Source organism: Phyllostomus discolor, chromosome 9, assembly GCF_004126475.2.
Source record: "Phyllostomus discolor isolate MPI-MPIP mPhyDis1 chromosome 9, mPhyDis1.pri.v3, whole genome shotgun sequence".
Lineage (NCBI taxonomy): Eukaryota > Metazoa > Chordata > Mammalia > Chiroptera > Phyllostomidae > Phyllostomus > Phyllostomus discolor.
Window position 1 is genome coordinate 37,700,083 of NC_040911.2, and position 23,005 is coordinate 37,723,087.

General features: G+C 38.1%; 1 protein-coding gene across 1 annotated transcript; it reads right to left on the bottom strand.

The window, feature by feature from the left end:
- Positions 1–1,578: 1,578 nt before the first annotated feature.
- RIOK3 (RIO kinase 3) lies at positions 1,579–22,726 on the bottom strand. Its single transcript, XM_028523904.1, has 13 exons — positions 22,471–22,726; positions 17,120–17,235; positions 16,371–16,516; positions 16,170–16,277; positions 15,869–15,978; positions 14,281–14,424; positions 13,550–13,677; positions 8,336–8,533; positions 6,987–7,146; positions 5,319–5,399; positions 5,141–5,230; positions 4,215–4,322; positions 1,579–3,251 (listed from the first exon to the last, which is right to left on the bottom strand). Exons 1-13 carry the CDS (start codon positions 22,531–22,533, stop codon positions 3,144–3,146), a joined length of 1,560 nt encoding a protein of 519 aa, XP_028379705.1. The 5' UTR covers positions 22,534–22,726; the 3' UTR covers positions 1,579–3,143.
- Between the last annotated feature and the right edge of the window lie 279 nt (positions 22,727–23,005).

Sequence of the window (23,005 nt, forward strand, 5' to 3'; positions counted from 1 at the left end):
GCTAGAAAACTACTCAGAATTCTAAAAGGTAGACAGCAGTCTCTTCTGAGGCCCAGAGCCTAAATGAACCACAAAAGATGGACTGCCTATAACAAACCTCAGGGCCTCTATCTGCTTCACCTTCCTTGGGGAGGAGAGCAGGGATCTACCATGATCAACATTGTACCATCAGCTGCCTCACATCATCCTGTTTTCTGCTCAAAGATGGTTTTTGTTTTTTTTAAAAAAAGATAATAACAGCCCTGGCTGGTGCAGCTCTGTTGGTTGGAGAACCAAAAGGTTGTGGGTTCAATTCCCAGTCAGAGAATATGCCTAAGTTGTGTCTTCAGTCCCCAGTCAGGCATGTATAAGAGGCAACTAATCAATGTTTCTCTCTCACATTGATGTCTCTCCCTCCCTTGACTCCCTTGCCTCCCTCTAAAATCAGTAAGCATGTTCTTAGGTGAGGATGAAAGAAAAGAGAGACAGAATAACATATGATGAGGGGGGAGAAATGGCAGGGATGTACACCACACTATAAACAGTGGCTTTTAGAATACAAAGGACTTTCGCTTAGCATTTCTGAATTTTTGTAATATTTAATTCAAATGAGCATGCATGGCTTAGTTTTGTAAATCACTTTATAAAGAGGAAACTGATAATAAATTATCTTGCTGAGATAAGAATTTCCTAGAATCATCCCTATTTTGCTAACTTACTTTGTTATTCACTTTCATTAAAGTGAAGCAGCCATTGCCAGATGGCTCAGTTGGCTGGAACATCGTCCCCTGCACCAGAAGGTTGTGGATTTGATTCCTGGTCTGGGCACATGCCTAGGCTGTTGGTTCAATCCCCAGTCAGAGTGTGTCAGGAGGTAACCAACTGATGTCTCTGTCCCTCTTCCCCATCTTCCTCTCTCTCCCAAAATCAATGAACATATCCATATTTTATGTGTTTTCCCCCTTTGTATTTATTACTTACTTTTTTTTAAAAGATTTTATTCATTTATTCCTAGAGAGGGAAGAGAGGTAGAAAGAGAGAGAGAGAGAAACATCAATGTGCGGTTGCTGGGGGGCATGGCCTGCATCCCAGGCATGTGCCCTGACTGGGAATCAATCCTGCGACACTTTGGTTCACAGCCTGCGTTCAATCCACTGAGCTACGCCAGCCAGGCTTATTACTTACTTTAAAAAAATTTTTTTTTTAGAAAGAGAAAGAAACATCAATTTGGGTTCCACTTATTTATGCATTCATTAGTTGATTATTGTATGTGCCCTGACCAGGGATCAAACCTGCAACCTTGGTGTATTGTGACAACGCTCTAACCAACTGAGCTACCTGGCCAGGGAATGTATTTATTCTTTAGCAAACCGTTTTCCACTTTATTTTTTCCACTATGTGGAAAATTTACTCTCCAGCCTATAGGAAGGGAAAAACCTATTTGTAATGTTAAGTTGGTCATTTGAAAGTGAAATCTAAATAAGAGAAGTTGAGGAGAGAAAACTGCTTAAAATGGTACTGCTTAATTTTATGCAGGAGTAACTTGGTGCCAGGACATCAGTTAATATAAGAGCAGAAAGAAACCACACAAAGAACCAATTCTAAAATGATCTCTTCATTTTTAATTTCTTAAAAAGTGTATTCACAGCACACTCCAAGAATGCCACACAGCAATGGTTTGCTGCTCTTAGACAAACAGAGTATGTCAGAAAACAAAACAAAAAACTTTTTAAATGGTTAATGGTTTTTAAAAATTAGATCTCTGAAATTTCTGTAAAGCCAATAATCACCAGTCATTGAAATCTTTGTTTTGGAGTAGTAGACATTTCAGAAATGTAATTTAAGTATCTACCCCAAATCACACTTCTCTAAAATGCAGTGAAAGTTATACAACAGAAACAAAAATAAATATTTTTCTAGAAAAAACATATTTGGCATTTTTAAATAATGTTAAAGGAGAAGCTTTCAAGTGTAAATAATGTTTACATTTTTACTTTCTGTTAGCAGATTGGGTCTCCAGTGGTTCCAATCTGAAATTAATAGGAAGAATGATTACATCATAGTTAATGTACTTTTCTAGTACAGTGCTTGTTTTATTTAAGAAGTGGCATCCAGCCAGTACTAAAAATTATTAAGAGTGAGGTCAGATAGATTAAATTAGTTGGTTAATTTGGTACCCAACTTATTTCAAAGCTAGTGTTCATCATTTGACTATGAAATATTTCTAATTAGCTTGCTATATTTCTCTCAAAATAAATCAGTAAGTATGTAGCTTGAGTGAAATGTAAACTGAACTTTGTGTCATTGGCTTCATTAAAATATGTCAAACAAGGTTAAACCTTATATTTTGTCCTTCCAGGTAATTTACATTTTCATTATAAATGCAGAGCAACCACACCATGAGTTATATTCTATCCATTTCAACCTAAATGTGGAAATGCTGAAAGTTAAATTTTAAAAATTTGGATGGTTAAGATCTTATATATTTATCTTTCAGAAACTTACGATGCCTTTTCTTGGATATGACTATGGGAAAGAAGAATTCAGTTTATATTTATGATGTACCCATAAAAAGTATTTTGCTTATATCTTTCCATCAACCATTCTGAAACCAGATTTCCATGGACAACACCTACTAAAATAAGACACTTTCCTTTAGAATCATGGCCACACTCTGGAAAAAGAACTGAGAAGGGCTAATTTCAGGCCGGCTAACTGAGGAAAGATGAAACACAAAGCAGGGAGGTGATCAGAGCAAGTATGTTGTAATAAAAGCCTCCCTTGTAAACACATCTGTCCTTTCCTCCCATATTTGGAAATACTACCTAAGTTTTAAAAATTCTCATCAAAACATTTTATATCATGAATTCTGTAAAATCAGGTTGATTTCAACCAGATAACCTGTACCTGTTAAAGAATTATATTATCCTGTTCATAAGGTATGTAAGATTCATAAGATGAGAGGTAGTGACATTTTATTCTCTTGATGCCGAGCTAAAAATTCCACACTCTGGCATATGGGTTACAAGGGGAAAAAAGCACAGAGCACCATTGTACACGCCTCCTCACGTTTTGGTATTTTCCAGGCACCCGTAACTGCATTTGGCATTGGCAGCCAGAGATCACCGCTGTGCTAACACTGGAAGCAGTGGATGCTGGTACTGCTATTCATCATGTGGGACTGACGGACCTCCATCGTCTTTCAGAAATGAAGCCGCCTTCCTTCCATTCTTCTGAACATGATCTTCATTCATTTTCTCCAAAGCTTCTATCTACAAAATTAAAATCATTTAAAATGGAATCCATTTGTCAAAATACTATTTCACAGAAATCATACTTTAGATTGAGCCAGTATGCTTACTCTCTTAAAACAAGGTCACTCCTAATGATGCTGGCCTTGAATTAGAATTACAGTGTGTGGCACAGATTACAGTGTGTCACATACATATATTACAGCACGACACATACAAGTATGGTTCTTACTTGAATATATCACCAGGGTGAATATTTAGTTATCTTTATCAAGCTAGCAATTGGCATGTCTTACTGTGTACTCTATAAAGCTTCCAGGGAACAGAAGAAATTCATTACAGCATTCATTCAACAATGGTAACTCCTGTGACTGAACAACTGTACTGAGCTAGAAGCTAGATTTACCACCTTTCTAGTATTTCTCTTCTGGCCTAAGACTCCAGCTTGCCAAATTCAAGTCATACAGGGGAGTTCTGCAACAGATTCTGTAATTGTTCTCTGCTTTGGTATATTGTTGAATAATTGGCTGCTGTTTCACTTTTTAGTTTTTGTTCAATTTTAAGATATTTTCTCTGGAGGGAGATTTTTTTATGGTTCTATAGATCAATGTTATAATAACTGGCTATTTCTAATAATGGCCACTGCGAATTTTCTATGTTCAGTTACAAGCAGGGACCACATGTTACCAATTTTTGTATTACCCAGAGTGTTCAACAGTTAACTGCATAAAATGGGAGAAATACAGTGTACTGGAAATGTGTTATTTGTCTATCTCAACCAAACTGTGAACTCCTCAAAGAAGTGTTTTGCTATATCTATCTTAAGGTTTAAGCCTGGAAAGGACCAAAAATATCTCAAGAAAAGAACAATCTCAAATTAATTTTGTTTCTGAGGGGAGAGAAGGATAAAATTAGCTCTGGGTTTCAGTTATTTACAATATTTAGTACTCCATTACCAGCAAAGAGAAGAACAGCTAAGCTTACCTCAGCTAAGAAATCGGCTTCATTATCTGCTGAGATATTTAAACCTGAAACAGCATTGAAGAGTTCTCGTTCACTAAGGGCTTCCTTTACTCCCCCTTTCTGGAAAAACTAGTAAAAGAAATATAAGAAAGTCAGTAAGTGATATTAGCAAGGTATTGTAAACAGAAGGAACAGTAACTTGTAAGACCACTGAATTCCTCCCACAACTTTTAAACCACAAGTTTTCCTACTTCAAGTTCAACTATGCTTAGGTTCTACTTGTTCTTTGTCCTCTCTTACACATCCACAACTGTCTTCTGAGTTACGTTTGTCAGAGTCTACAGCTGGATTAAGTTTGCAACTTCTAATACTGTAAAAATGAGTGGTTTATAAAATTGTTGGCATATTTCGAATGTGTAGACTCGAAATGTTCACTAAATCCCATGAGTTTAAACTGTCAAAAAGGCACAGAAGTTAGTTCCAGTATGAAGTTACTCTATCATTCAGAAAGACAATTACTATCTGAAATCTATTGCTAACAATTTGTTTCTTTTGGAAACAGCAAACCACCCAACTCTGTGATTACTAAGTTTTACCTTCCCTAATGTGTTTACTCTGCCTCAAAGAACACTGGTCAGACACTGTACCAGTAAGACTACTGTGCTTTTTAATGGTAATAACAATGACAGTAAGCATGCAGGCTTCCTACGTGCAGCCTCTCTTTAAGCACTGTGCATATAATAAATGTCTACTGGACTATTTAAATGTTTGGAGCCACGATAAAAACTTACTTTATTGGAAATTTAATTCAATGGCCCAAATGTGAGGCATAAAATCAAATTCTTGCTAAAAATAAAATGTGACAAATTGATCTTTGTATCTTTATCTTGAAGGCAGCCAGTAACCAAATCCTTCCTTCAATTTCTAAGAATATCTTGCATGCCTACCTGTGAGACATTCCTACAGTCACGGAACAAGAACTCCAGGCCATGTGGATGGGTAGGTTCTACAGACTGACTGACATCGATCAACCAAACCTATTTAAATACAGAGCATGCAGTGGTTAACCTTCAGTAATTTACATCAAGTCATTTAATCTGAACATTAAAAAAATATGCTCCTTACCTTCCCAGCATGCCATAGCATGTTGTATTCGCTGAGGTCGGCATGTACGAGTGTGCACTCATTATATAACTGCTGCATCAACTGTGAGGAGGGAGGCAGACATTTAGGAAATGAAGAGACAACTCTTAAGTTACCAGTACAACTAAAATGTCTATGCTAACCAACAGTATCCAGAGAATCAAGACTAGGTTAAAGAGCTTACTTCCTCTTTGTATAGTCTAGGACCAGGTTTTTTTCAAGGTAGAGAGAGTGGTAAAAGAGTGAGATAATGAAGGGGATCAATGTGTGACACTCAAATTCCTTCTCCATGTGATAACAATGAGATCTGGGGGCCAAGAGGCAGACCTAGATTCTACATGAATAAGCAGACAGGTGTATATGGTCACTAATCAGGAGACTTAGGCTTACCCTTCATAAAAGGGCAAATGGCACATTGAAACCTCTATGGGATGTATATAATTCCAAGGTTAAAAAGTAGTCCCTGCCAGACATAGGAGGAAAAAGATATTGGTATTACATATTCATTATGGATGGTGAGCCCTAGCCTAGCCTTATAGTAGCTGTCAGTGTTAATGTTTGTTTCCCAGCCTTAACATAATCCAACAGAAAAAGTACATCACAACTGCATCTCTTTCCCAGCCACTCCACCACCAAAAAAGAAGCCAGAAAAGTAATCTGATTTTCCTTTGAATGTTGTCCTATAGGAGGCAAAGAAAGTTGGATTATCTCCCTAGCTGTATCTTAAAAGGTTCACTTGTGCCCTGACTGGGTGGCTCAGTTGGCTGGAGCATCGTCCCACACACCTAAGGTTGGGAGTTTGATTCCCAGTCACAGCACATATGTGGGTTGCAGGTTCCATCCCTGGTTGTGGTGCGTATGGGAGGCAACCAATCGATCTGCTTCTCCTCACACTGACATTTCTCTCCTCTCACTCCCCTCTCCAAAATCAATAAACATATTTTAAAAATGAACTTGTATAACACTTCTGTATCCATAACTGCTGAATGACATGAAAGGTCCATGCAGAGACTGTTTAAAAAGCATGTTTCTCCACTATCAGTTAAAACAATACAGAAAAATTACAATAATATTGGGAGCATTTTCTTAAGCTACAAAGACCTCAGATTTAACTCAGTAGCTGTCCTAGAGCATAAATGGCTTCCTCCTGATTCCTGACATGTGCCTTCCAACTCTAACACCTGCACAGATGGAGAAACCACTCCCTACCATCTTAGGTTTTCAGCTGAACTTTCCTACAATGAGTCCAAATGTGCTTCCCCTGAATTTCCCAAGAAGATAAATCCTTCACAGTTAGAGCAATATCATTCAAGAAAACAAAAATCAATTAGGCACTATAACTGCTAAATGCAGTAATGTCAAATTTTATTTAATAAAGCTTTTTCAATAATAGTGTCATGCTCCTATGTAACTGATGCTAACAACTGAGCCTTCACTTGCTTCCTAGGTTTATTTTTCTAAAATGACTCAAGACACACACAAAGTGGTATAAAGACAACTCTGATTCAAAGTTAACATTCCTTCACAAACTTCAGTTTGTTCTTATTATATCACCATAAAGCAGTACTATTTTATTTTAGGAAATGTTTTTAAAGTTTAGAGGAAATATTTGTAAAAGTTGGTGTGAATGCTTTCAAAAGCACAACTTACACGAAGGGTTTGGTAGTAGGCTTCTTTCATTTCTTCACTACTGAGCTTTACTTCTTTCAGTTTGGGGGCTGGAACTTGATCATGGCCAATAAAAGACATAACTAAAATGTGTTTCTTGAGTAGCACAACTTCTGGACAAGGAATCCCAGCTTTCTGCATTCTATACAGAAAGAAATTATCAATAATGTAAAGATCAGAAGGAGAGAATGTTTCACTTATTCAGAAAACATCTAACAAAGGCCTGCAATGATCTGGCACATTCTACCCTGGAACAGCAGGAATGCAAATGGGCTGGTGGGAACAACAGACAGGTGAGGAGATGATTACAGTGCAGGCTGGTGCATGAACTGGCAGAGGTGGGGAACATCAAGAAAGGCTTAGAAAAAGTGGGCAACTGGGAATTAGCCAGGTTAAGACAGGGTGGGGAAATGATACTCTAAGGTTGGAAGCAGCTTGTAGAAATGCATGTAGGCATTCAAGAGTACAGTCTATTTGAGGAATGTATATAAATCAACACAGCTGGATCCTAAATAGAAGGAAGGGCAATATGGGTGAAAAGGCTACAGTAACAGGTAGGCTCTACATCACAAAAGGACTTTGAACTTGACATCAAAGACTATAGGGGCCACTGAAAATTTTTCAGAAAGGCTGAGGTAGGACCTCAGTAGTACAGAAAAGAATAGAGGCCAGCAAAACCTCTTAGGAAATTATTCTATACGTAGAAGACCTACTAAGTAGAAGAATTTTGCTACTAATAAATATAGATATTACATTAGAAAGCAAACAACTTTAGAAGAAAATAAACTAAAATTAAGCTTTTAATAAGATTAAGATATGGGAAGGTTTTTTAATGAGTAAGATTATTACTCAGTTACTTGGTTAATAAAACATATTCCTTGATAAATTCTGCTTACACAATTCAGAAACAAATTAAAGCAAAATGCAATTTGACTGGTAAGATTCTACCCCCACTAAACTAACAAACATTACATGTAAAAAACATTTCTGAAACAAAAAAAGGGAAATCATTATTTATAATAAGCCTAATTGGAGGATGATAAAAGATAGCACTTAGATATATGACAAATTATCTTAGGCAGAAAATGACTTATTTCCCTGTAACTTTACCGAGAAAATAAAATGGCTTATTTATCCTAAAAATATAAATTCATACTTGTATGCATAAAGATGTTCCTTATAGAAAGCCTTATCAAACACTAGCATTTCAAGGCCTCCCATAATTTCTACAAATGAATTTAAAAGAAAGCATAGATTTTTTGCTTGGCTAACAGGCCTAGCACAAACAGATAATCACTCAAGATTGCTTCTAGCACAATGATTTTCTTTACCTTGTGAGATTGTGCATTTCTTTTTCTGCCCACATTCGGATGATCTTGCGTGGATTTAGTTTACTGAAGCGATCTTTAAACCTGAAGTCATCTTTAATATATTTGTCACGATTCTTAAACTCATTAAGGGTTGTTTTAAACACCTTGATGGCACATTCTGTAGGTATAAGTTTACTACATTCCTTTTCATCTTCCATGCTAAATGGAAGAAAAAAAATTAAGTCAGTATAAGTTGCCAGGTCACAAGGAAAACAATTTCAAATAAAGATTCTGTAATATATGAGTAGATTTACCTCCTCTGAGAATGACAAGTCTTGTTTTTGGTTACTTTTTTAGCTTTCAAGTTTTGAGTATTAATATAACCTTAGGTTCTGGTTTTTTAAATCAAACACACTTTCAAATAAACTGTCAATCAGTTTTCAACAATCCATAATATAATCTTCACTTAATGACTATGGAACCAAACTCAAGGAACAATGAAGACATACATACTTTCAAATAGGCTACAGCCTACCTGGGATGGTTCAGGGGTAAAATTCAATAAAAGCAACAAAACAGAACAGTTTTTTAAAGTTGTCTCTTTAACTGCTAGCAGTGAAAGGAGTGAAGGGGTCCCTGCCCTGTGAGTATGCAAGGAGGACCAGGGTAGAATAAAGGGGAAGTATATGAATAGACAGGTCCTTTTGGTTGGAAAGGCTAGGAGAGGTCTCATGGCACAGGTGACATCTGAAACAGAACCAAGACAATGGGTAGAATATGAACAGGTGCAGTCACAGTGGTAACAACAGGAGAGGTAGGAAACTACAGGACCTGTCTGAGAAGCAAACACTACAGTTAAGACTTGGCTGAAGAGAAGAAATTGCAGAAGTTAGAGCCAAAAGAACAGGATGGAGGCAGGTTTGTAGGGAGCCCTGATGGCCCCGGTAAGAAGCCTGGATGTATTCCCAAAGATAGCAGGAATCACCAAGGGCTTGACATACTTCACGACAGCAAGTCAATGACAACGTCAGGACCACAGGGAGCAGGAGCAGAGAGAGGTGTGGGGCCTGCTTAGCCTGCTAATGCAATGTGAGCCACTGAACGAGTTTGAATCATGGTGGTGGCCGTGGAATGACATGGAGGATGGGAGAAGAGACAACAATATTTAGCTTTTAAATATCTGAAGGAGTATTAATCTGGAAAGGAAAGGAACTGTATTTCCAGAAGGCAGAATCTGACTCAAACTCCCAACCCCCCCCCTCCTTCTGAACCGTATTTTCCCTGCTGACTCCTCCCACTCCAGTCAGCCGCAGATGATTCCAGTACTCCAACTGGTTCTAAGTAACTGCCTTCTCTTCCAGGGAAATTTCATTTAGCCCCATGGCCTTAAATAACCTCTCTATATGGATAACTCCTACATTTCTGTCCTCATTTCTGACTTTCTCCAGAACTTCAGGCCAATTTACATAATCCCAACTTGACACCACTTGGACATCTAGCAGGAATCTCCAAGTTAACATATCCAAAACAAAATTATTGATAACTGCACCTTAAACCTACCCTCCCTGACTCTTGCCTCAGTAAGTGGCACCACCTGGCTCTTCCAGCAAAGAATCTATCCTCCTGCACCCCACATCCAATCCATCAGCACATATTATTGACTCGTACTTTCAAAACACATACAAATGGTCTCCTTGTCTTCACTTTCACTACTACCTCCTTAGTTCAAACCACTGTTTTCTCTCATTTAAACTATTACAATAACTTTTTAAAAAGATTTTATTTATTTAGTTTTAGAGAGGGGAAGGGAGAGAGAAGGGGAGTGAAACATCAGTGTGTAGTTGCCTCTCACACACCCCAACTGGGGGCCTGGCCCAAAACCCAGGCATGTGCCCTGAATGGGAACTGAACCAGTGACCCTGAGGTTCGCAGGCCGGCACTCAGTCCACTGAGCCACACCAGCCAGGGCTACAATAACTTTTTTAACTGATTGTACTGCTTCTTCTCTTGCCCTGCTATAATTCGTTTTCCACATAGCAGTCTAAGTAATATTTTGAAAACAAAACACGTATCACCGCTCTGGTTCATACTACACTTAAATAAAGAGCAGGCTCCTTGCCCTGGCCTCAGAGTCTAACCTCTGCTGCTTACTTCTCCAGCTCCTCACTCTCCTTCACACACTATGCTCCAGAGCACTGGCTTTCCTACAGTCTCTCAAAGGTACCAAGCTTATACCTGTCTTAAGGCATAAGCACTAGCTGTCCTCTAGAATGTTCTTCCACCTGATCATTATACTGTATCCTAGATGTGTCATTCAAATCTTAGTTTAAATGTCACTATCAGAGAAGCCTTCACTGTCCTACTAATAAAAAGTAATCAACCAGTCACTAAGATATCACTCTATGTTAACTATCACAGCACCTATCTGATATTTTTTGTTATTTATTATTGTCTTGGAAGGGTGTTGGGGTGGGGAGGAAGCACATTCTATGAGAGCAGAGACCTTCCTTGTGCCTTCACTGCTATGTCCCCAGTTCCTGGAGGAGTACTTGGCACACGCTAGTCCCACAAATATTTGGTGAATTGATGAGTCAGTTTTCAGGGAGACAGATTAGAGATTCTATCAAGAAATGAAATTCCCAATAATTTAAAGATGTTATATACATCTTTGGATTTCGAGCTGATAGGCTGTCACTGGACTAGTTCAGCCATAAGGGAGATGAAGCCCTATCAGAAACACCACTGAAGAGATTCCTTACTTGGAAGGTCTCTAGGACAGATCCCAATTTACAATCTTCATCTTGTCATTCTCCTACTAAAAGACTTCCCGGTTTCTTAAAATTAACACATCTCTCTGCCTAGTTTTTAAGATCCTCCTTGTCAACTTCTGGTTTGCTTATATGGTTTTATATCCTATTACCTCTGAACACGTATCTTCTAAATCTCACTGCCTAAGCTTCAATTCTCCATTCTCAGCCCTTTAATTTTTTTTAAAAGAATTAAACATTATAAATAAAGCTGAAGTTCCCTTCAGTTACTACCCCAGGTAGTTTCATTCATTATTCCACCTCTTTACAGGCAATCACCAGCATGAACAGCATTTTCCTAGCCTTTTAAAAAAGATCCATATTACAAGCATCCACATATATAAGCATCTATTTTTAAAATTCCATATATAATTTTCTGTATAATTCATGCGTGTTGCTACGCCTGTGTTAATTTGTTATGTAGCCTTGGTACGATATACAATTTTTTTTAGTTTTTAATAAATAAAAGAGATCAAGAAACAGTGCTTGCTACATAGCCAGTTCAGAGGCCCAAATAGTGAGCAAATCTAGTACTTTCCATTCAGTGAGGCCTTCCACTATTAACAAAAAGGAACAAAAAGTGCGTATTGTCTTTGCCCCATCAATTTCATTGTTAGGAATTTAGCTTAAGGATATATTGGCAAAAGCATATCAAGGTAAATGTACAAGGATACTCCTATATAGTCACACAATAGAATGTACTACCATAAAAATGGGGTGATGTAAACCAGTAATATAGAAGGATCTAAGATATATTACTGAGAAACCAAGACTCTGAACATAGAGTATAATCTCTTTTATGTAAACAAAATAGGGATATACGCATAAAAATTTCTGGAACACTAGCATTAGAATTGTTAATAGTGGCTCTTTAAAAAAAAAAAAGATCTGTGGGCAAGAGTTGGTTAACATGAAGGCTACTTTCCATTTTAATCCTTCCTGTAAAGTTTTAATTTCTACCATGAGTTATCTTTTCATTTTAAATAATTTGTGCCATTCAGTTATATCTGCCTGGTCTTAGGGAACCCTCAAATTAAATTTGGAAAGAGGGAAACAAAGCTTAAAGTAAGCAAGAATAAATGTTTATTAAGATTAACATACCAAGTAATATCAAGTATGACCAACCTCATTTATCCCCACAAAAGTCCTATGAGGCAAGGGTCAATTTACAAATGAGGTTAAGTAACTTGCTCCAGATCACATAGCTGGAAAAATGTTGAACTATTTTATCCTAACAATCATTTTTAATCCTTTTCTTTTTCTAGTAAGCTTTGCTATGACTTCAGTGGTAAGTAATCAGATGATTTCATATTCCTGACATGTTCTCTAAACAGGCTCTACTTTTAAAAGTGTTCTTCTTCCTCATGCAGTTCTTTATTCACCAAACCCTGGTAACAACAGTGAAATGGGTAAGATCCAAACAGTATAACCTCTCTCACTGATATGTAGACTCTAATGAACAAACTGAACTAACAAGCAAAATCGAGACAGACTCGAAGAGAGCAACTATGCGGGAGTGTTTAGAGGGTGAAGGGATCAAGAAAAAAGGTAAAAAGACTCATGGACAGCCCTGGCTGGCGTAGCTCAGTGGATTGAGCACGGGCTGGGAACCAAAGTGTCCCAGGTTCGATTCCCAGCCAGGGTACATTCCTGGGTTGCGGGCCATAACCCCCAGCAACCGCACATTGATGTCTCTGTCTCTCTCTGTCTCTCTCTCTCCCTCCCTAAAAATAAATAAATAAATAAATAAATAATCTTAAAAAAAAAAAAAAAGACTCATGGACAAGGACAACGGTGTGGTGACTGTCGGGGGAGGAGGGATAAGGGGGTTAAATGGCACAGAAAATAATACAAAATAATAATAGCCTTCAAGTTATGAGTAAGAAAAAAATAGTAAATTAACTAAGATTAAATTAAAAATAAATAAATAGCATTAGATCTCTAAAAGATGTTTTCTTAAATAACGTAAGCTTTATTTTAAACCAGTATTTCTAAAAGTAAGGATCGGCGATATAAGGGGAGGAATCAATGGCTGATCCATGCATGTTTCCTTAGACCTGGTACCAAATGGCCCCACAGTAGAAAAACTTGGGTTTTGGGACAAACCCAGATTCAGATTTTGATCTAAAACTTACAGCTGCCTGTATGATATAGTATGATTACAATAAAGTAGAAAGTATTAACATATGCATAGAAAAAAAATTAAAGGAGTCTACACAAAATTAATGGTTACCTCCAGAGGGTGGGATTAAAATGATTGTGTTTTTCTTTCTACATTCTTATGCTGTCTAGATTTTACACAGTAACACTTTTCAAATTAATCTGCTTTCCATGCAGCATTAACTTTGATTTTGTGTAAATCCGTTCATATTGGGGAGAAGGGACTAAGCTTTTGTTAATACGATGGTATTGTAGTTTGTTCATTTACCTCCCTCCATATGCATGAAAGACAACAGATTCCTTCCCTGTACTAATGCAGCCAGTGATTGTGTCCAACATCCCAGAGTTGACCATTTTATACATAAGTAAACGTGTTTTAGGATCAACTGCTTTTTCCTGCAAGAGATAAGCACTATAAATAAAAATGTTCACCACATAAAATTTTCTGAGCCATTTCTAATATTAAACATTCAAAACATACACTTTTAAAATTTTTATTATTTACTTATAATAGGCTCTTAAGAGTAGTGTCAAGATACAACTCATTCCTATAACTTTAACTCTAATGTCCTTGGAAATGAATATCTAAAAGAATCATTAAAAGTCCAGCATTAGCTTAGTCAAAATCTTATCTTATCTCCAAAGTTTAAACAGCTTTACCAGTATACTTACTCATAATTTGTTTTTCTAAAAGTTTAAAAATTACTTTACTCTCAAGATATTAGCCATTATCTTCATTAATGTAAAATATTAAGAGACTTCCAAATTATTAATATGCCATAATTTCTTTAAAATCTTAGAACATTCAATATGCAATGTAAACTATACAGTTCAAATTATGACCACTGAAATATTAGTTTTAAATGAGTAATTAATAACCATTACATTAAATCTGAAAAGTCTAAAAAGCAAAGCTACTTGGGTTTTAGTTACATCTTTGATTTGGAAAACTAATCTCATGAAAGAAATAACAAAGAGAAAAAATGTAAGATTACTTACTGCAGTAGAATGTTCCTTTTTCTCATGGAGGCGGGCACTTCGACGTTCTTCTGAGTAGGCATGTTGTTTTAAAGCATTGAAAACATGGTTTGATAGTTTTAAATCCATTCCAATTCCATCTCCTACCTGAAACCCAGGTGCAAACTGAAAAAATGAAGAATTAGCATCTGAATATTTTAAAATGGGGCCAGTAAAAACAAAAAATGAGATCAGTCTTTACTTGAAACAGGTTTCCTACTCAATAAATCATCAGGCTATGAAAGCAGAACCCATAGATATTACAGAAAAAAAGATAAAATGACTCCTTAATAAATTCAACAGGAATGAGATCAAGGCTATTTAAGAAGCTGTAACCAAAAGGAAGACGTTTATTCTCTTCTTGTGCACAGAAGACAAGCAATCACATCTAAACACTAAGGTATTTCAGCATAAGCTTTGTACCTTGCTTTACGTAAGACAAAGGGCATTATATTTTGCAGACTACACCAAATCTTACCAAAGAAATATACTTTCATAATTAATTCTTTCTGAGGAGTGGGTTTGTATAGCAAGCTATGCCCACTTGAGGACAATTATGTTCTAGAGCTGCACTGTTCAACGTAATAGCCACTAGCCACATGAGGATATTTAAAGTCAAATTAATTAAAGTATTATAAAATAAATAATTCAGTTCCTCAGTTATATTTCAATTGTCAAATATGGCTAAAATATTAGATAGCATAGATAGAAAACAGAAAACATTTCTACTGTCACAGATGTTCTATTGGAAAGGGTTGTTCTAGAGTCAGATCTAGACTTTCTAGAATGTAATAATGTGTTTAGTTAACAAGTATTTATATTCTCAAGTTTACATGTTTTTTGTTAAATTTATTTATTTTTAGATAGAAGAGAAGGGAGGAAGAAAGAGAGGGGTAGAAACATCAATGTGTGGTTGCCTCTCACATGCCCCTACTGGGGACCTGGCTTATAACCCAGGCATGAGCCCTGACTGGGAATCAAACTGGCAACCCTTTGGTTTGCAGGTCGGCACTCAATCCACTGAGCCACACCAGTCAGGGCTCAAGTCTAAATAAATGTTTTATATTAACCAAAATACTTATGAAGGAGAACAAATGCTATTTTTTCCTTTTTCTATTTTTTAAATTACACTTTATTTCTGATTTTTCAGGGGTAGTTCAGACAGAAGAAAAAAAATTTTTAAGTATAAAAGGGGGTATAGTAGAAAGTATTTCTGTCTCCCATACCTATCCCCCAATCACCAATGTTATCTGTTATTGGGTAGGGGTACTATTTTATGAAAAGTAATATGCTAAAAAATAAATGTTACTTTCCTGAGAACAACCTCTTAATTTTAGAATCAATATAAATCAAACTATTTTTCTTAATATTATAGAATTTTATTCTGTGGCACATTATATTCTCATTATTGGCTAAAAGTTTTCATGACATTGCCATATTATCATCTAAAACATCTTTAGAAAAGACAAAGGATATTTTTAAAAATTTAAGATATTGTCTTCAGAATCCCATGTTTTTAACTTATTATAATATAACTCTCAATTCAGAGATAACCCTTTCTGTAACTTACATTTTCCATTCTGGCTGTATTCTTTCTCCCACATACTACTTCATCATGTTTGGTGGTGATGTCTTTTCCTTTTCCAGTAAAACCCTTTTTGGGAGTAGGAACTGGTTTTGCTGAAGGCAATCAAGACAAACCGAGTATGTAAAAATAGCAAAGACTAAATTGCTGAATTCAATATTGTCTGAAGAGATAACTAAATCTAACAGTAAATTACCAAACGTGACCCAAAGATGAATATAAAATATAAGGATTCATTGGAAAACTTAGTCTTCCTATGTTCCCATCAAAAAAAAAGCATTGATACCTGGTCTATAGGGATCATCGCGAGTATCCTGCCAGTCAACCTCATCTTCAGAGCTATCACTGTCTTCATAAGGATGTACTTTTCGATAATTTTCAAAGGAAATTGAAACTTAAAAGGCAAAAATAGATGAAGACTTATTTAGGAGCACTTTACAAGCATTTTGTACCACCCAATGCAGTTGTCACAATAAGGTCATAGTACCTTTGCTATCTCCATTGAATTTTTTTTCTTCACGCCTAAGCTGTGCATCATATTCTCTGTCAAATTCCATCTGTAGCATCTGAGCCAGCATTAGGTCGCTGGAAGTATCAGTGTTTTCTCCAGTAATAAATGGTCCTTCAGCAACACTATTCAAAATAAGGCAATATAAACTAATATACTGTGCTTATGGAAACAGATGCTACCAATGATGAGAGCAGGATGTGCTTTTTCACTATTAAAATTTGTACTAAAGAAACAATGGAAAAAACTTTACCAAAGCACTTTCTCCTGCCCAGCTGCCCTCTGATTAACGACAGAACCTGCGAGAGCACCAACTAGGGTTAAGAAAGCTGCAAGAGAAAGCTAAAAAGTTTAACTAAAATCCACACTATGACCCAGAATTCATTTCTTCTGTGTTCTAATCAAAGGAGAGATACCATCTATACAAAAAGATAACCTACAGACATCTGTTTAAAAAACTATTTGATAATTTGGAGACCATCTGGTTTGACTGTTGCAATAACTAAAACACAAAGAAACAGACAGGTCTGCCCACCATAACACGGAAAACTGATCACAGAATTAAGACCAAAACTCAATCAGTAGATTCCCAGTATGGTGCTCTTACTACTGCACTGCTTTTATAAATGTATTTCTTAATCATGTGTGATGACAATCACTAATCAAATCCTAAAATTTTGTTATAATAAGCTGCTAGACAAACTAGATTCTTTGTGAATTTTACTTACGCAACTTTAGGAAAAGTGGCAGCTTCTTCTTCTAATTGCAACTCTTTAGCCAACTGTTCACTCATTACATCAGCCAAAGAACAAGATATTGTATTTTGAGGGGTAGCCCATGGACACTATTGAAAAAAAAAAAAGACAATTCAATTCATAATACTGAAATTAAAATATTTTCCAAACTTAGAAATAAGGTTATCTTTTGAGAATCAAACCTGTTAAATCACCCCAAAGTAAAAATACCTCCCAGCTCAAATCTAACCAAGGATAAGTGTAAACTAAAACAATCCAAAGCACTTTCTAGCTTGTTTGATAAGTTTGTCCTTTTAGTTGAAGGGAAGTATCAAGTTATCACAATATCACCCCACCAGTCAATGAGTTCATGTAATGAAATGCCCTTTGTTCCAATTCCATGATTCCCCAAGCAACCTTCTTTTTATAATTTAGCTTCCAAAGAAGATTCTCTTAATAGGAATAGACTAAACCAACTGGCACAATTCAAAGCCCACTCAGAAGTTATACCACATTCTAATGTACAAAGTAAGTCTTTACATGTAAAATGTGTGTGTCAGTCTCTCTCAAGACATGCTAAAACAAAAATAATGTCAATATAAAAAAGCTACAGCAAAGTGATATTTTGTGAAACTCTTCTTAGGTGGCTATCCAGTCAGCCTTCCTCGATTATATCCATATCTTGGTCCTCTTGCAATAGAAAAAAAATTCTTAATTTTTGAGGGAGAAAGCTTTACTTGGCAGCAGCAAATGATTACATTTGCTAGTCTAGTGATTCAGGTCATCAACATTGAATAAGATGTCTAAATCTCTGGTGAACTTGCCCAGCTCCAAGCCCTTCCAAGATTCTACCCCAAGGTATCACCCTTCCATCACCAAACTACTTATAAGAGCCTCCTAACTAATCTCTCTGCTTCCAGTCCTGCTTGTTTCCAGTCAGCATTCCACAACACAATGGTTTTTCTAAAGTGCAGATTTGAATGGCCCAAATTCCTAACTTAAAGCTCTTTCATTGTTCTAATGTTTCCCACTGCCTTTCTGATAAAGTCCAAATTCATTCCTTAACTACCACCAAGTGTCTATTTTAGAATACAGTATATGATACTGTTTTAGCCAAACAAAACTGCTTAATCACGGTTAGCCAGTAATGGATCTCTAGCTGGACTAAGGGCTTGTTGGTGAGACTTTGAGAGACAGCTAGGCAAGAGACCCTAGTTCAGGTTCCAGAGCACTTGAGGTTCAGGAATTTACTTGGTTCAGGCTGTTAAAGTGGTAAGTGTGATAAATGACAGCTATCCCTAAGTGAATCAGAACCAAGTTTAATTGAGACTCACTGAGACAGTGAGGAGACGCACCCAGTTTCCAGCACATACCTAAACTAGCCTACTGTAGATTGACCTGGAAATAACAGGAAGACTTCCGCAAGGCCTGGTGTGATTTCATTTGCTCAGATCTTAACAGCAACTAAGCACTCTCCTGGTGAGGATTTTGAGGTCTGGAATCTTGAAGCTCTCTGTAATCTGGAGAATACAGCTAATCTTTTTGCCACAAGACTCTGCTGACTTCCTCCTAAATCCTCTACGTAAAACACATAATGCTGCCTAGAAATAAATGCTCAGTCTGATCGGTTTCAAAATCCGGGCTCCCAAGGGCAAATGACTGTATTCTCTAACTTAGAATTGCCAATCACATATTACAATAACTAATAGTAAAATAAAAAACAATAACTTGCTATATTTGAGTCATTTGGCTAAATACACAAAACATATAGATTACTTAAGTCACACAATAATTGAGCAGTTGCAATATCATCCCTATTTCATAGATTTAGAAACTGAGACACAGAAATTTTTCGTGTAGATAGAAGTGCTAAGATTTGAACCAAGGCAGTTGGACTTAAGAGACTGTTCTTAGCATTTTGCTGTACTGCTTCCCTAATCATCTTGGCTTGGGATTTAAGAAGCAAAGTGCTGTACTGCCTGCAGCCTAAAATCCAAATTCCTCAGCAATAAATGCCCTTCACAACTTGACCTAATTTAACTTTCCAGTCCCAAAAACCCTCATTACCCTATGTTCAAGGAGCACAATTACATGCCAAACATGGCGTACTTTCACCCTTCCACACCTTCATGCATGTTCTTCTCTCGATACTTTTTCTTCCTCATCTATTTCCCCAAATTAAATTACACCTCTTCCTTAAGGCTCAATTTCTATCCTTTCCTTTGTGTTTCCATACCACTGTGTACTGTTTGAGCAAGACCAGTCCTGCTCTCACAGGATTGGAGTTACCACATCAACCACAATACAACACTAGCCTCCTGAAAGGCAGGGTCTTCTCATTCTCAGAGCCCAGCATAGAGCTTCAGACACAGAGGCATTCAAGCACTTACTGAATGTATGCCAAAAGGAAACAGACACTGTAGGTATTTCATGAAACTGTCACATTGTGCCTAGCCTGTAGAGATCTGGTGCCTTTCTACACCCCTACTAAAGTCCCTTTTCCACCCTGAAGTTGGCCCCTTTGCCTACCCACTTCAGGTGTTTCTAGCCTTTTACCAAGGTCACTTAATTCCACTAATGTGTAAAATTAACTGATAATTCCTTAGTATAGGCAAAAATGATAGGGAGTAACTATAATTTTGAGACACAAATTTATTTACTTCCAAAATAAACTGAATCAGAGAGGGAAACATAGAGAGCTCGGCGGGCAACAAGACACCCTGCCCAATCCCACAGTTCTCGCCCCTCAGACCCTTAGACTCTAGAGCTGGACTTCCCTGTACCTCTGCTGACCAGCTCAGTTAGGACACCTCCCTTGGGTGAGGGTAAATAAGTAAACACTTCGAAAGGCTGCCAGCTCCCATACTTGGATGACATCCAAACTCTTCAAACCAGCAGTAAAAAGCCCTCCATAAAACTTGTCAAGCTGTGGGGGACAACCCACCACAGGCACAAGGGGTTTACCACCCCAAGGCCGGGCTTAGAAAATTCACCAGGGCTGCTCCTAGGAATGGACGCCATGGAGTTTATGTAGGGGAATCCTCTGTCATCACCTTGCAACTCTCTTCAGTAAATCAGACACTCTTCGTAATCACAGAAACTTTATTACATGTTAAAATAGTAATAAACCTTAGAAGATAATCTCTATCTTTGCTGTCCAACATCACTTCCCACTATTCCCTTCATCAACATAAACTCGCCATTGCATCAAGACTGAAAACCCCACACAATCCTTTTCAGTTAGTTACTCTGCTCTAAATGACATCAAGCCTATAACCAGCTCTCTGATTCATTCTTTTCCTTTTGCTCAAGAACTCTGACACGCACCATGTTTTCCTTGCCTCTGGGAAACTGCTATCACGGAACTCTCCTCCTTGGAGTTCTTCTCTACTGCCATATTCTCCCAGACCTGGCTGGCTGCAAACTAGAGGGAAATAGTCCCCTTTTCCTTCCAGCTCCTAAAGATACATCCCTAGCTGCCAACCCACTTTTCTTTTTTAAAGCTTGTACTACAGACAACTATAGGGAAAGAATCAAGTAAAAGAAAAAACAGCAAATACGAAGGGGGCACATAAAAATCCAGTCCTCAACTTGACGCAAATCAAGAGAACGATAACCCACAGGAAGGTCCCTCATCAACCCGTGCAGCTAGAAGATACAATCTAGACAGAATATTTGAGTGGGTAATTTTACTTCTCAGGACAAGAGTCTCTGGAAAGTGTTATCTGGGCCTATAAAACAACACTAAAGTATTTTTTAACTTTAAACTTTAGACACAGTTTTCATTTCTAATGTTACAAATAGCATTAACAATATAAACAAAAGTTCCCTGAGGTCCTCAATGATTTTTGAGAATGTAAAGTTCTGACTGAAAAGTCTTGGGAATTGCTGGCCTTTATCCTTCTTTGCATTTTTCAAGACCTTCCTCAAAACTTCACTTCCTCCATGTATGCTTCTATAATCACTTTGGTCTTCCAAAAAGTTAGAGAAAGGACTAAATAAAATTTGCAACATCTTCGTAATTCTTTTGCCTGCAAAATGCTACCTTCCCAATAGAATATCAATAAACGTAGGAGTTTTTTGTTGTTGAATGATAAAAATAAAATTTGATGATGTATACTTAAATGAAAATGTGACTAATATCAAGCATTTTATTACTGAATTAGTTTTGTAAGTAAAATTTGTTCTGAGGTTAGGTAACCTGAGTAAAATGCATTTCATCTGGCATTTTCACAAGTTATTGTAGGTTCTTAAGTGGAGGAATTTAACATGTAACACATATTAATTACTGTCTACTGACGTCATCCTTTTAAGTCTACTGATCTTGGACTTGAAAATACGGCTTTAATAGAAAAAATACACAAAATAACATGTAGATGTAACCACAATTGCCAATGGAATACCTTAGATTCTCCCCACAGTTGTATGAGAACTTTCACAGAATTTTCCTTTACTTGGTAGCTAATTATTTCCCCTTTTTTCTGTTAAGATCTGGCCTGAAGATCCAATAAGATTAACAAATGACCTTTTACACGAAAAAAAAAAAAACCATGTTCTGTGTTAGCCTTTAAAGAACAATTATGAAGCTAAAAAAGTCGGATTCCTTCACAACTTTAATGTGAAGAACACAAAATCCCAATTGAAGCACTCTTATTTTCAAGCAAACCCTCAATAAAATGCATAGGTCTTTTCATCCCTCTAGTGAAAGTATCATGAAAAGGAGCAGACTGAAATCCAAAAACCAAATGTGAAATATGAAATAAACGTGAGTTAGCCATTGCAGGAGAAAGCTGAAATGTTAACAGCCCCAGGCTGACAAGAATTCATAACCGTTTTACAGTGTGTCGAGGGCACCTCACTATTAGCCTGGGTGGAGAGGAGGTGCTCCTGCATTTATCTTTCACTACTTGAAAAACAAGAAATTGCCTAAACAGGATAACCATACTTGTCAAGTGAAGCCAACAGCTGTCGCCGGCCCGGCTTCCTGTGTTATTGGGCTGACTCACTCGGCCCATCCAAAACAAGCCAGTGCTTGCTTTCCCGCAAACGTCACGGTCTCCGAACGAGTCCTGCCCACAAATACGCTATGGAGTTTCAGACAGCAAGGGGGCCGACCTAGAGAGAACCCAAGTCTCTGGCAGCCCGGGCCCCCCCACTCCCCGCCTCTCCTACCCCCACCCCGGCGGCCCTGCCGCCCGTCCCCCCTTCCTGGGGTCGCCGGGGTTTCACCCAGAACTTCCGAGTCGCCTGCCGGTCAGCCTAGGCATCTGCCATCCTCTCTGGGCTCTCCGACAGAACCAGCCCAAGTGACCACCGTAGATGCATTTGCCCCGACCCTCCCTCACCTTGCTGGATCCCCAGGCCGCTGCCGGCCCTGGTTCAGGGGATGACACTCCGACCAGATCCATGTGGGGAAAGAGGCCAGTGACGAGAACAGAGCAGAGAGATGAAGGGGCCGGGAAGCAGCCTCCGCCGAGGAGACAGGAGGCCGGGCAGGGGCGACTGGGGGCTCGGGCCGGAGCCGGAGCCGGAGCCGGAGTTGGAGCCGGAGTTGAGGTGACAGATGGCGGCGGCTGCCGCCGCCCGGAACTAAGCGTTTTCCGTTCCGCCTTCTCTGGTATGACCGTCGCTTCCAATTGGCTACCGCTTTGGGCTCCGCCTTAAGTCACCTCTGCCCTTTTCCGGAGGTTGCACTTCCGGCCGCTACTCCGGACTCTGGGCTCAGGGCTTGGAGCTCCAGGCAGCTAGTCCTGGTCCACCGTGTTGGGCCGGGCAGAGGCTGGGTGTGGTTACTTCTCCGGCCAGGCCGGTCGCTGACCGCGCGCAGTTTTCCCTTCCGCTCTCCTCGGCTGGGTGAGACATCCGCTGGCTGTAGCTATC

Bases quoted from the DNA above. Each gene is read 5' to 3' on its own strand.
- RIOK3 (XM_028523904.1), bottom strand. From the start codon at position 22,533: ATGGATCTGGTCGGAGTGTCATCCCCTGAACCAGGGCCGGCAGCGGCC. The intron at 16,278-16,370 runs GTACTATGACCT...TTGCCTTTTAAG, and splicing joins ATTCAATGGAGATAGCAAAG to TTTCAATTTCCTTTGAAAAT. The intron at 5,400-6,986 runs GTAAGTTGTGCT...CCCTCCTCACAG, and splicing joins CCTACTACCAAACCCTTCGT to TTGATGCAGCAGTTATATAA.